The sequence below is a fragment of the Parus major genome, chromosome 5 (assembly GCF_001522545.3).
Source record: "Parus major isolate Abel chromosome 5, Parus_major1.1, whole genome shotgun sequence".
Taxonomy (NCBI): Eukaryota; Metazoa; Chordata; class Aves; order Passeriformes; family Paridae; genus Parus; species Parus major.
The window spans coordinates 7,839,352-7,852,550 of NC_031774.1; the positions used below are offsets into that span (position 1 = coordinate 7,839,352).

Genomic DNA, 13,199 nt, shown 5'->3' on the forward strand with positions numbered 1-13,199 from the left:
GAACTGGTCGTATTCTGAGAACACGTCTCTGAAATGGAAACTGTTTAATTTTGGTTTGGGATAGGACAGAAATTGAGTTCAGGGATTTTACCTATTGAAATTTGGCATATCACAGATAAGAGGGAGGGTTATCACACAGAGCTGTGCATTGTACTGAAAGAGCCTGGGAAGAAATTCCTCTTCTTGCTTGAGCTCAGGCCTCTGAGCAGGCTCCTAATGTAATGCCACCTTCATTTGTCACTGGTTGCCGTACCCTGTGTTCTACTGCTAAGTATTTACAACAACTCTGGGATCAAAGAGACTCTGCCAAGAAAGCTCATGGGGAGGAATTTTGACCTACTTTTACATTTGGCACCACTTTGCCTGCCAGGAGCAGGTGGACTGTGAACAGACCTTCAGTGGAGGGTCCAACCTGACTGGCACAGAGCGCCCTGGCATGGCAAAGCAAGCAAAAAGCAGCACTGCAAACAGTCAGAGGTTAAACTCTGCTTCTCTTTTGCCCCGTTTGCTTGAGAATGCAAACTTTTCTGGGAGAAAGAGTGTGGAGGTTGCAAGTTCAGTTCATTTTTTGGTGTGCCTGTTTGTCTTCCTCCCTTTTCCTGCTGCTGGTTCTTTGTTCTGCAGCACTGGGTTGTGTGTGGAGAATCAACTTGCTTTCTGTGGTTGCTTGAACACGTTAAAGCTACTCAAGCCATAGGATTTTTGAAGGTTCCCTACTCCTAGGGAACATAAATGAGAAGAAATGCTACACATCTGATTTTTACAAGCCTACATTTTTACTTTCCAGTCTGTGATGCTGTTTTCTTTATGACTTCAACTGTATATTAGAAAGTTGTATTTGTCAAATAATAGAGACCAGTTTGTGTATTTTCTCACCAAAAATGTTTCTCCCTCCCTTCCTTCTCACCTCCCCCTTGCATGTAACTTTGCAAAATGTTGGCAATTTGGTATCCCCACTTCCAGTACATGAAGTATAAAACTGGGTTGTTTATGGAATAGATGTGCTGTACATGAGAAGAAAATCAGAGGTGGTTTTTGTAACCTTTAATCTGTACATTAGGATGAAGTGAGCCCAACTTGACAATGCCTATCCATTTCATTAGCTGGCTCTGGAAGGACCCTGGATGCCTATTTTTTTTTTTGGATGTAGACCAGGTGAATTGATCTTGAGTTTGCTGAGTTGATAAAATTCTGAATTCCATATGGAAATGAACTGACATGAGAGTGGGATTTGAGGAGGGGACATGAGAGGGTTCTTTGAACCAAACTCTTGCTATAATTAGTATTTCAAAAGTTGCCTTCTAAGCTCTATTAAGCTATTGACTGGTTACAAGGAAACTTGAAGAGAATGTGTTTTATTAATTTGACCAAGTAGTAAGAAAAATTATGCTGTTGACTCTTGAGTGGATAAGCACAGAGACCCACCTTGAGAATGTGGTGGTGAAATGAGGGAAATAACCCAATGCACTGGCAGGAGCAGTCAGCTTCTAGATCATCAGGATGTTGATGGAGAGATTCAGTGGGCTCTGAGAGTTGCATATTCCATCCCACCCTGATTTTCCTGAGCAGCAGGGTGTTGGGCTTTCTCAAGAAGCAGAATTTTTTTAACTGTATGAACAGGAAATGTCTGAATGACAGAATAAAGTTGAGAGATAGAAGAGCTGTTGGTGCTGATGGAGACCATCTCTTGCCCACAAAGTCACCGTTGTGGCAGGTTGAATTCATGTGTGGTGTTAAACAGTCTGCAGTTTGGAAGACAACCTTACATCATCGCTTCAGCAGCCATGGGAAGTTTCATCCTGCAGAGTTGGAAAGGCACCAAAAGGATGGTCTGTGATGCATGAAAAATCTGGAGTTTGGAGGCTGTCCACTGGTGTCCTGGTATCATCATCCCTCTCTTTGTTCAGAGCTTTAAATAAAAAGGTCACAACAATTTCTCTTTATTTAGTTTCTTCCTCCCCCTGGGGATTATTAATGGCCCTGAGGCAGATCCAGTCTCTCCTTGCATTCACTGCTGTGAGGACTAGATTCTGTATGAGACCAGTGGGAACAGAAGTTGGCTAGTATAAAATTAGGGAAAGCAAACTTGCTCATACTCCTTTCCATCCAAACTAGTTCTGTAGGTATTTTAAAGCAGCATAGTTTGCAGTGCTGAAAATTCATGAACTTAACCCCTGCAACTCATGCTGTGCCATGCTTTGGTACCTAAAAGCAAATTCACATTTTTTTCTTTCTTTTTTCTTTTTTTGTTTTGCTTCAAGCATATTTTTAGTAACTTCATGTTTAATGAAAGATATTTAACATCTTAAAGCTTTTACAGATTGTGTCCTGTATCTGAAAGATCCCATTTTACTGTATATTTTGTGAATTTTCCTCATCTACCTTCTACTTGTATCTTAGCCAATGACAGTGAGATTCCTAAGGCTACTTTCTCTTTAAGGGAATACTGCTTACATAAATAGTCCTTTACACCATCTCCTTGTTTTATAATATTAATTGTTTATCAGAAGACAGGAAATATTCCTTAGAAAATGTGTTTTCCTGCTTGTGCATGCCTTGTTACTATTTCAATTATGCAGATTCTTGATGCTGTGGAAATTTGTGCTTGATGACGCCAAGGCAGCTGCACGTTGTTAGCATTGTAGGCTGTCAGATGATCATGTGGGATTCTTGCAGCATGCAACATTCAATAGGATTGAAAAAGGGCTTTTGATGCAAGGCATAGCTTTCAGAATATATTTGTGCCTTTTAGTTAGCTAATAGAAAATCATAATTTATTATCTTTAAATTTAAAATGCTGCCTCATTTTTCTTCTGGTTGGTTTCATTTTGGCTTCACTAGAAGATGCATCTGGTACATCCACGATTGAGGAGTTTATTAATGATACTGTCGTTCAGTTCACTTACTTTTTTTCCTTTTAGAATCCTAGCTAGCTCACAGATTACATGATCACATGTTCATCCAGTCATTCATTTAGAACACACACCACCATGCATGATTTCTTCTGCTTTCTTTTTCCTCTCTGCCTTTTTTATTCCTTTTAAGTTGCTTTGTCATGTTTTCTTTTACCATCCAGCTCAGTCTTTGTCTTCCTCTCGCTGCTATTTGTTCTATATTTTCCCATGCTTGGTTACTGCAATATTATTTGATTAACGGGCTGTGATGATGATGAACCTGCACACTGGAGGAGCAGCTACTACAGTGGTGATGAAGGGATGTAATAATGGTCGCTATCCTCGGAATTCTCTCTACAGTGACTGCATAATAGAAGAAAAGGCAGTGGTCCTGCAGAAAAAAGACAATGAAGGATTTGGATTTGTGCTCAGAGGGGCAAAAGGTATGTGCTTCTGTGTGTGTGTGTGTGTGTGTGTGTGTGTATGTGTGTGTGTGATGTGCAGTGGCATGAAGAAATTTATACATCTCAGAATATAAGCAGGAATTATTCTTGGTGCACTTGGTTGCTAGACAACAGGATTCTCTGTATGCTATACTACTCCGATGGATTTCGGAGCCTTCTCTCTGAAGCAGTTTGCATTTTTACATAGGATAAGCACTGCATAATCATTTTGGGGGGAGAAAGTTTTGCCTGTATTTTTCTCATGCTGGTGGATGTAGTATTTTGCCATTAATCTGTTCTGTTGTGCAGTTTACTTAACTATGGGAAACCTGCTTTCCTCATAAAAACTGCTGCTTTATTTCAAATGCTAGCCTGATTAAATAGGGCTGTGAATAGTAATAGACAAGAGAGGGATGTTTTGTTAAAAAGGTGTGGATCTTCTGCAAGGTGACATTGGTGCAGTTTTAGTATGGAAATATGATTATTTTTTATATCTTGAGAAGCTGCATGTATGTTGCATGGCCTGTAGTGTGCTCATTTTTAAAGCTGTTCATACGTTAAGCTGCACGGCACTTCTCTGTAGGCTAAAATCTATCACGGTGGCATTCCTATGAGTCAAAAAAGGCATTCTATTTAATGCTTTGCTTTTTAACTTTCAGTGCAGTTTTGTCCCTTTGTATTTAAAAAAAGAATATATATATGTGATGGTATGTCCCATCTCTTGCTCCCCCTCATTTCACATGGGTTCTCCCTTGACTTGCTTGAGCATGAAAATTATTCCATGTCTTCATTCTTAGGACATGGCTTTTGCTCTCCCTGTTCCCCACCCCTAAACCTAAACCGGTGCCACCGTGGATTTGCAGGGCTGGGAAAGCTTTGCCAGTTTTAGCCGAATGAAATGTTTGGAGTTGAAGCAGGAAAGCCCAAGGCACTGCCTTATCTCTGAGCATTGCTGTGGATTATCAATGCTTTGAGCAGGGCTCACTTCCTCTGGGCGAGCCCAACAGTTTCCCCCAGATTTTCTCTGTAGCAGCGGGGGCACCTCAGGTGAAAGACCCAAGGACTTTTCTGCCTGTGTGTGTACGTGACATAGAGGGGCAGGCAGGGCTGTCACAGGGCCAGCTGTGCCTCCTGTCCTAAAAAGTGATTTCTTCTTGTCTCTTCTTTGTTATACACATCTAAATTTAGGAGAGGAAAAAAAAAATTTTGCTTGATCTTTCTCATCCTTTGCCACCCACCCCACCCCCCTAGTTTGGCCAGATGCTCTCTCCTGGCTCCAGCACATAATTCATTTTTAGGAGGATGTTGCCAGAGTTACAGCATTCTTCCAGGCACACAAAAGAGTTACTTGAGCCAATACTGAATATCCTGGAATATCAGAACCCAGCTATGGCCTGGTGCAGTTGGATTTGGTTTGTGTCAGAAAAGGAGCAGGTATTTCCTCCTCTGGAAGGAAGACCTGTGGATTGCTATTGCAAAGGGGGCTGCACTCTGTCCCCAGCATCCGAATCTCCCGTGAAGCACATCCCTCTCACTTCCAGCACCCACCATTTTTAACCCTAAATTGGAATGGCCAATGATAGGCCTGTAGTCAAGTGGTATTTGCAAGCACTCCATAACTTTCTTTTTTTAATGTGGTATTTATTTTTAAAGCTGACACACCAATTGAAGAATTCACCCCAACTCCAGCCTTTCCTGCTTTGCAGTACTTGGAATCTGTGGATGAAGGGGGAGTAGCATGGCAAGCTGGCCTGAGAACTGGAGACTTTTTGATCGAGGTAGGAGATCCTGAAATTTGATTCTCAGTGCTCTGTTGGGGAAAGAGTGATGTTCCCGTTGGAGAATTGACTCTGTAAAAAAGCGTGGGATGCCTCTGAGCAGCAAGTTCTGTGGGCTAACACCAGTAATGTGCTTCACTTGATCAATTTAAAACTTCATGCAGCATTCAGGAAAGTAGTGATAGAGAACAATGGTCAGGCTGGCTGGGAATTTTCTGGTTGTTCTTTTTGTCCTTTGGGAATACACTCTCAGAGATATTTGTGAGGTCATAGTCTTCTTTCACTTACTGAAATTTAGATGAACTTCAATATTTATTGCGGGCTATCAGTTCTGTTTTCTTCTAAATATTTTCAGGGAGTAACCAAAATTAATGACTTTTATGCAACTATTTCTTCACTCAGAAATATCCGTGGTCTAGTGGCGTTTAGTAACCATGGAGAATAAAGCAAATTACTTGGGCTTGAAATTGAATTTTTCCAACATTACACTGTAAATACAAAAAAATAAGCAATGGAAGTTATTGCAGTATAAATTACTTTATAAAAAAGGTATATTTAAGTACTCTGCTCATTCATGCCAGAAATATCTCATGTTTGATATTTCACAGGATTTTTTGTTGGTATTTTAAATTTTGTTTAAATAATTGGTTCCCCTTTTGAGTGTTGCTGGGCATTTTGGAGCAAAATAATTACTTGGGATTTTTCTTCCTCTTCCCTCCACAATCTTTTCATGACCAACAAAGGGATACCATGGTTCTTTAAAACTGGGAATTAAAAATAGGTCTTTTGAGATGGATTGATCAACCCTTGTCTGTAAGATCTATTGATTTTACATGGTTTGATGTGTTCTTCAGGCTCATGTATGGTTTGGTAAAATACTTCCTGGTGTTACAACGTTTATTTCTGCAGAGCTGGCTTTTGCATGCGGGAGAGGGTACAACACAGCTTTTTTTGGAGTGTGCCTTGAACTCCCATGGTGATTGAATTTAAATAGTTGCACCACTTCCTCACACTGTAGCCGTGAAAGAACAGGCTTTGCAGGCTTTTAAAGTAAATAGATGTGCATTTTTATCTCTGTCTTCAAGCACATTTCCCTTGCTGTTTGTTTACTTAAGAAGAAGCGTTTAGCGTTAAAGACCAGCTTACAAATGGAACTGCTGCGTTCCCTGGGCAGGGATCCTTCCAAAGCTCTCCCTGTTCCTGTTAGGTGGGGTTTTTGAAACAAGGCTGTATTTTTAGAGGTGGCTTTCTTGTCAGACTTTTAATCCATGGGAAGTATGAAGAATCTGTACTGGCAGATTGCACAGATAGAATTGATCGTGAACAATGTGCAATTTAATTCATTATGGAATGAAAAATATGCCCATGGATTTTTTTAAGATCTCTGAAGGGGTGGAAGAAAGCTGGGTAACTGATTCTGCACAAAGCTTTACTGTTTTTTTTGGCAAATGAGAGAAGAATTATAATTAATTGCCTAGACAATTTACTCCTAGCCTTAGCTTAGAAGAGCAGCTAAACATGCACATACTGTGCTGAATCAGGAGGACATTAATCCATACTCCAGCATATTTGTAATTAATTCTGAAAGAAGCCATTATTACATGCAAATCAAATCCATTTCTGTTTAATTTATGTTCTTTGGGGTTATTCTGTTCTGAATTTTGCAACTTAATTAAAAGAATATGATAATCCTGAGAAATGACAATTTGGCTGTTGCAGAAGACTTTTCTGTTGGAGAAAGAAGGGATTTTTTTCTGTTTTATGGCCAACATGCAGTGCACAGTCCTGGCTGGCTGGAGAAAGCCATCTTTAGAGATATTTACGGTGATGCAAAAGACTGTTGAAATAGGAGTCCACCTGCACTTCTAGGAATGCCAAACTACTTTATCTTTTGTGTTGAACGATAAGATTTAAATTTACATGTCAGCAAGTGGTTGTGTAGTCAGCTTGCCTTGCTGCTAAATTATTTCTCTCATGACTCTGAAGTTTATGCCGCTGTATCTAAGTGCCATCTCAAGCATTTGTAAGTAATGTCAGGCATTTATCATAAATGTCACATGAATAATAAAAGAGTTGATGGGCAACCAGGATCCTAATTAATGCTATTTATTACACTCGTGGCAAGCACTGGGTGTTAGGGGGAGAGAGTCTGGTTTGGCAGGGGGCAAAATGAGAGGCAGAGCAGATACTTCATTCCTGCTTCAGGAGGTTTGGTGGCTTGGGGTTGTGGAGATGAGGGGAACCTCACTCTGGAAAGACAGGTTTGACAGGGAGATAGATCCTTTCTTTGGAAAGCACGAGGGTAGGAGAAGACAAGGCATCATTTCTTTGTGTACAGCTATGGTCTGGAATCTTCTGAAGGAGGGAACACTTCAATATCAGCTATGAGGCATTATAATAATTTATGTTTGGAGTTGATATATGTGGAGCAGAACAAATAAAAGATCAGTACAAAAAAGGAAGAAAAGGTGCTCTCTTGCTCCTGCAGATAAATGGAGTAGGGATTACCTGGAACAGCTGGCATTGTATCATATGACTGAGTTTTTATCAAGGGTGCAGTTCCTGATTTGTCCAACCTGTACAATTAATTTTAACATGAGACTTCAGAGGTGAACATTATACTTGCCCTTGGAAACAGTGCTTACAGAGTCTCCATGGAAATTTCTGACAGTGTGTGGTTTGTCTCCTCCTTGCTTCAAACCCAGCCGTGGTTTTTGTGATAAAAATTGTAAAGTGTGTAGTGGCTTTCCTGGATAGACCACAGGGCTAATGTACTGAAAAAGTAGTTTTAGAGCTGAAGGAATGAGGTTGAGGCAGCTGTCAGTGGATGTGGGTTTTCATAAGCAATTCAAGAGATGCCAATTCAATGTGTTGTTTTTTTTTTCCTTAGCGTTGATGAACAATCAGAGAACAAGGATGGGTATGATTTGGTTGTTTTAACTGAGATTTTACAGCTTGACCTATGTGTTATTTTTCACTATTTTAGTTGATGTTTTCCTGAATCTTGATATCAGCCTGATTAAAAAGACAGATAAAAGTAAAGCAATATATTAGGTCAAGTGCTAAATATTGCAGTCTCCTTTACAAAAGGGTTAAAACTGTACAACCATCAGTAATTCCTTTGTAGGTCATTAATAACTCATCAGTGACTGGATTTCTATACTGTAACTGCTCAGGTTTGGAAAAATTCACAGTGTTCTGCCTTGAGACACGACTTCAAGAAATCTTGAAGGTGGAATAGTGTTGGAAATTTGCTTTGATGATATAAACAAGTCTAACCATATTTGAGTTAAGAAATCCATTAAACTGGAAGGCCTATTTTAACTCAGAACGTTGTTTTTTTGAGCGTTTTAGTGTTGTAGGACATCAATTGTCTTTAAAAATTAACCCCCACTGGATTATTAACTGTTTGTTCTTGTTGTGCCCATGAGTGTGCAGCTGTTCTGCAGGTGTTGCCTGATGTGGCTCGTGGGGATTTTCTCTGTCACACAAACAATAATGTTACAACATCAATACTCAGAAAGCTGAGTTAATTCTGCAATATTTTACCAGAACAAAGCATTTGTTCTCTAAATGAGGCATTGGAGTTTGCATTAGTGTGCCATAAAATCTCTTATTTTTCCAGATAAATTGAAATGTTATTGTCTTTGGAATAGCATGGCTGCTTATTTACATTCCAGTTAATATGTAAACTAGATAAACCTGGTGAATTATTCATTTAAAAAGTAAAAACAAAAGGGCAAAATTCAAGGTTTAATTTGAGGATCAAAACCAGAGATGGTAGAGGAACTGTCATCATTTTTCTGCAGAACTCTTCAGCTGGTACTTTTACTAAAACATGCAAAATATCTGTAGTATATTTATTATATACATACATATTATATTATAATATATAATATAGATATTATATTTATATTATATAGTGTATCTGTATTTCTTCATCCTTGAAAGTTTATACAATTCACTAGTACCAACTTTTCTTTAATTGGTTTTGAATGGAAAATAAATGTTTTATTACTTTATCATTATATTAAAGATATCTGTCCTCTGACTGCATGTAAGATGTAGCAACAAGCATTTAAAGAGACATTTAAAAAATCTGAAATCAAAAAAAAACCCAAAAAACCCCCCAGCTTCATGCACAAATGAACGTTCATATTCAGCAATAGGCTACTGTTTTTATTCCAGCAAGCACTTTATACAAAGTTGAAAACAGCTGTGGGGAGAAAGCTTTGAACTTTATTGTTGTAGCTTAGACTCTAGTAATTATGAATATTTTTAGCAATGTTATGCCTTACATTGGTGTTCAATGACTGGGTGAATCAGTGGTTTTACAAAGCTGGCTATTACTGATTTCAGTCCTTTTAGCAATAAAGAGACCTTTCCATCCTTTGATAATCTTCATTAATTATCCCGTGGCTGTATTTTCTCTTGTTTCTAGTATGAATTCTGCTTGTTTCTACCACCAGATAGAAATCTAAATTTTTTTTTTTTTTCCCATGCAGTCTCATGGGAACCATGATACTTTTTTCTGTCTTGGAAATAAGTGGAGGCTTTGTTAATGGCTTTGTATGAACAGGGATTCTCATGTTGCAACTGAAAGTTTGCTCCTCTCTTCCCAGCAGCATGGACATCAGCTCCATGCAGTGCTTAATAAGAGTGGTGTGTGTAGGAGGAAGAAAAAAACCCAGCATTCTCAGTACATTTCTGGGGGCTGGATTTAGCTCTCACACTTAGGCCTTTCTGGGGGACAAGCAGAGTCAGGTCCACATTAGTTCAGTGTCTTGAAGGAGGGATTTTTGTTGCCAGCTTGGCTGCTGCTCCTGCCCAGCCAGGGAGCCTCCTGTTTGGCAGGAGAACAGCCAGTCTGGGAGCTGCTCTGTTCCTAGACAGCACCTACTTTGGGTTTGGAGCAACTCTACAAATGTCTTTCTAATGATGAGGGGTTTGCCAAAACTGCAGCAGCACTAGAGTGTTTGAGCTTCTGGAGAGGGAGTTCCTGGCCAGAGCAGGGGCTTGGAACTGGATAGGCTTTGGTTCCTTCCAACAAAAACCATCCTGGGATTTTTTTATATATGTACACAGCACCAGTCTGGGCACCACTATTTTTAAACCTGTATATTTAATTGGCATATAATTTGATTTAACCAACCATTAGAGGAAAAAGCTTTTTTCTATTAACCAGTTACTCATTATCCTCTTGGTGGCATCTGTAAAATTATGTCTATTAAGCATCAGCAAGCCCCTGACACTGCTTAAAATGCAAGCTCTTGAGAGTCTAAACAAAACTTTCTTTCTGTTTTGCATTTTGGAATTCTCCTGCTGAAGTGTAGCTGCAGATGTACTGGAGGGTTGGGACAATGGGCTCTTGGAAAAAAGAGCAGCTGTGATACAAGTGTGGAGCAGCCTGGTGTGTCTGAACAGCATCTGACCAAGGGAATTAATTTTTCACTTGATGGAGAAGTGTTTTACTTTCTCTCCACTTAAACTGAGTGACTGAGGGTTTGGGTTTGTTTAGGGTTTTTTTCTTAATTTATGTTTTTAGTGGATGGTGGCTGCTGAGTGAAATTTTTGTGCCCTCAGAGTGCTTTGGATGTGCACAAACCCACTGTATATAGCTGTTTCTGATTGTTCTTTTTATCGGCTTTTTTCACGTATCCACTAACCCGTAGGAAGTGATGGTGTTCCAAATGTGCCAGTGTGATCATAAAAAAGAGGAACATATCTTGGTTCATTTTTAAAATACGTTATTAAGACTGTTTCCTTTTTGACATAGATGGAAATGGGCAGAGAAAAAATAATTCGGCTCTTAGAGGAGCTCAGTTATTCACGTATAAGCAAGTAATCTGCTTTAAAATAAAAATGAAGAGGAGACAAGAATGAAAGCCCTTTGCTTTCCAGGCTGTGAGCAGAACTGGGAAGCCTTTTTCTTTAGCCTTGACTCTCCATGAGGTGTGTGCTGGGCTTTTGGTTCCCCAAAATTTAACAAGTAGCTCTTTGAAACTCAGCTGATTCTTATGCTACTTTGAGAGGAGGATTTGCAAGGAAATGTGATGATAATGGCAGCAACAGCCAGAATTAGCTCTGTGTGAATGTGTCCATTCAGTTCTCCATTCCAATTTTAAGGTATTTTGGCCTGGATGCCCCAGTATTTCAGGAGAATTTCCTGACATTCCTATCCTAAGGGATTCTGCCAAAGCTCATGGGACTGCATGTGGAGCGTGGAGATATCCACAGGGAGCTTTCTGATTCCTAATGAGTATGAAAACCAGTGTTTCCCCAAATTCCTACTACAAAATCCTCTAAAACCAGCAAAGTTAAGCTGCTTAACCAGCCAGTTCTTGGCCACCTAGAAGCTACCCAGAAGGCATCCAACCACCTTGGCCATCCCATGATTCATATAAAGCCCAGCTCTGGATGGTCTTCACTCACGCAGAAATCTGGCCAGCCTCTCTTCAAATAACGCAGGAAAAATGCATCTCTTCCATTTCCAGCTCTCATGTGTTGGGGTTAAGTATTAAAACTAACACCAAATAAATAAATGCCATTTTTGTGGTGTGGTTGGGCAATTACCACAAGACATTCTATTAAACTTAATTTCCCTGAAGCCTGTTGTCTTTTTTTAGTCTCTGGATACTATGGAAACCTGGTTGCTGGATTGGAGCTATATGAAAAACACTACTTGTGCCTGGCATTTAAGGGGAGAAAATAACATTTCTTTTAATTGTGGGATGTTGCTACAAACCTGCAAAACTGCAGGTGAGGCAAAGCAGATGACTTGTTTCAAATGGAGGAGAATGAACTGGCAAACTCCTATTGCTGAGGACAGAACTAATCTAAAAATCTGGAATTCTTCCTTCCTTATTTTCTTCCTTTTTCCTTTTTCTGGGGGAGGTGCAAGCATCTTACAAGCAGGAGAAATACTATCACGGGGAGTTGCATGTGTGTGTCATGGTTTCTTCATTTATTTACTGGACAGTTTTCTTTTTCCTATTCTGAGACTGCCAATCAATTTGTGTGACACTGAAATGGTCAGTGGGTTGTGTTTCATGAACCACAAGTCTGTGCAGAGGTTAAAATGAAGATTAGGAACATCTGATCATCATATGCTTCATGGGCAGTAGCTTTCCCCTCTCTCCTTATCCCAAAAATTCAAGTTTTCTGAAAAAAATAGCTTCACTCATGGACCCCTACTAGGCAAATATATCTTTTCTATTATCTCTAAATCTGAAAAAGCAAATGAGAACTCTGTAGGTGGACATGTATTCATTTAGTGGTTTTTGGTAGGATTTCCTCAGTGTCATCCACTTCTAAGCTTTACTGTGGCACAAAGTTCCTAAACTGTTCTCGAGGTTTCGGAGGGGTTAAATAAATCGCTCCATGTTGGTACACACAGCAGACTCCCCACTGCTTCTGTGTGGGTGCCAAGAACTGCAGAAACACTTCATTTGAAGATATTCTGAACTTTTGGGTCTGATCTAGCAGGAGCTCTGCATTCCTTCAATTAATATTCCTCTTATATCCAATCTCTAGCATGTGTCCTCTACAGAAGAGTGGGTTCAGATGTAATCCATTAATTGCTTAAAAAAAGCAGGAGAAGGCTTCCTTTCCCACTGCTATTCTCCTGCTAAGTTGGCTGATGGTAAATACATGGGAATATTCAGCACTGCAGTTATCCCAATAAATGGTGGCCATCCCACTCAGAGCTGCTGCGCTCCTCTGAAATTACTGTGCAACTCTGCAGGACCCCAGTGAGAGAGAAGGTGGCTTTCCAAGGAATCCCTGCCTTGTTTTTTTCTCTACCTTCAAAGCATTTCCCATGGCTTGTGACTGTGGGGCTCAGCAAATTCATCTAATAAGCAAATTGAAATGTACTTTAAATCAATCAGATTAGAAATAACATTTTACATTCTGTTGTGCCACTGATAGGAATCTTCAGAGACTCTGGTATACAACAATGAAGAATAATAATCCTTTATCACCACCTCATTTTTGCCTCACATATTCTGGCAGCTGTTTGGGGATCTGGATTTCTTGTTCTTCTCATCTTGTGGTACAAAGTTTTCACTTGTTAGAAAAACATC

General features: G+C 39.7%; 1 protein-coding gene across 4 annotated transcripts in view; it reads left to right on the forward strand.

The window, feature by feature from the left end:
* Positions 1 to 13,199, forward strand: part of SHANK2 (SH3 and multiple ankyrin repeat domains 2) — a 276,475-nt gene that overhangs the window by 159,654 nt on the left and 103,622 nt on the right. For all 4 annotated transcript variants that reach the window (XM_015631014.3, XM_015631015.3, XM_015631017.2 and 1 more), the window contains 2 exons: positions 3,255 to 3,337; positions 4,991 to 5,115. In XM_015631014.3, coding sequence (XP_015486500.1) covers positions 3,255 to 3,337; positions 4,991 to 5,115 — 208 coding nt within the window. The remainder of the gene's footprint in view (positions 1 to 3,254; positions 3,338 to 4,990; positions 5,116 to 13,199) is intronic.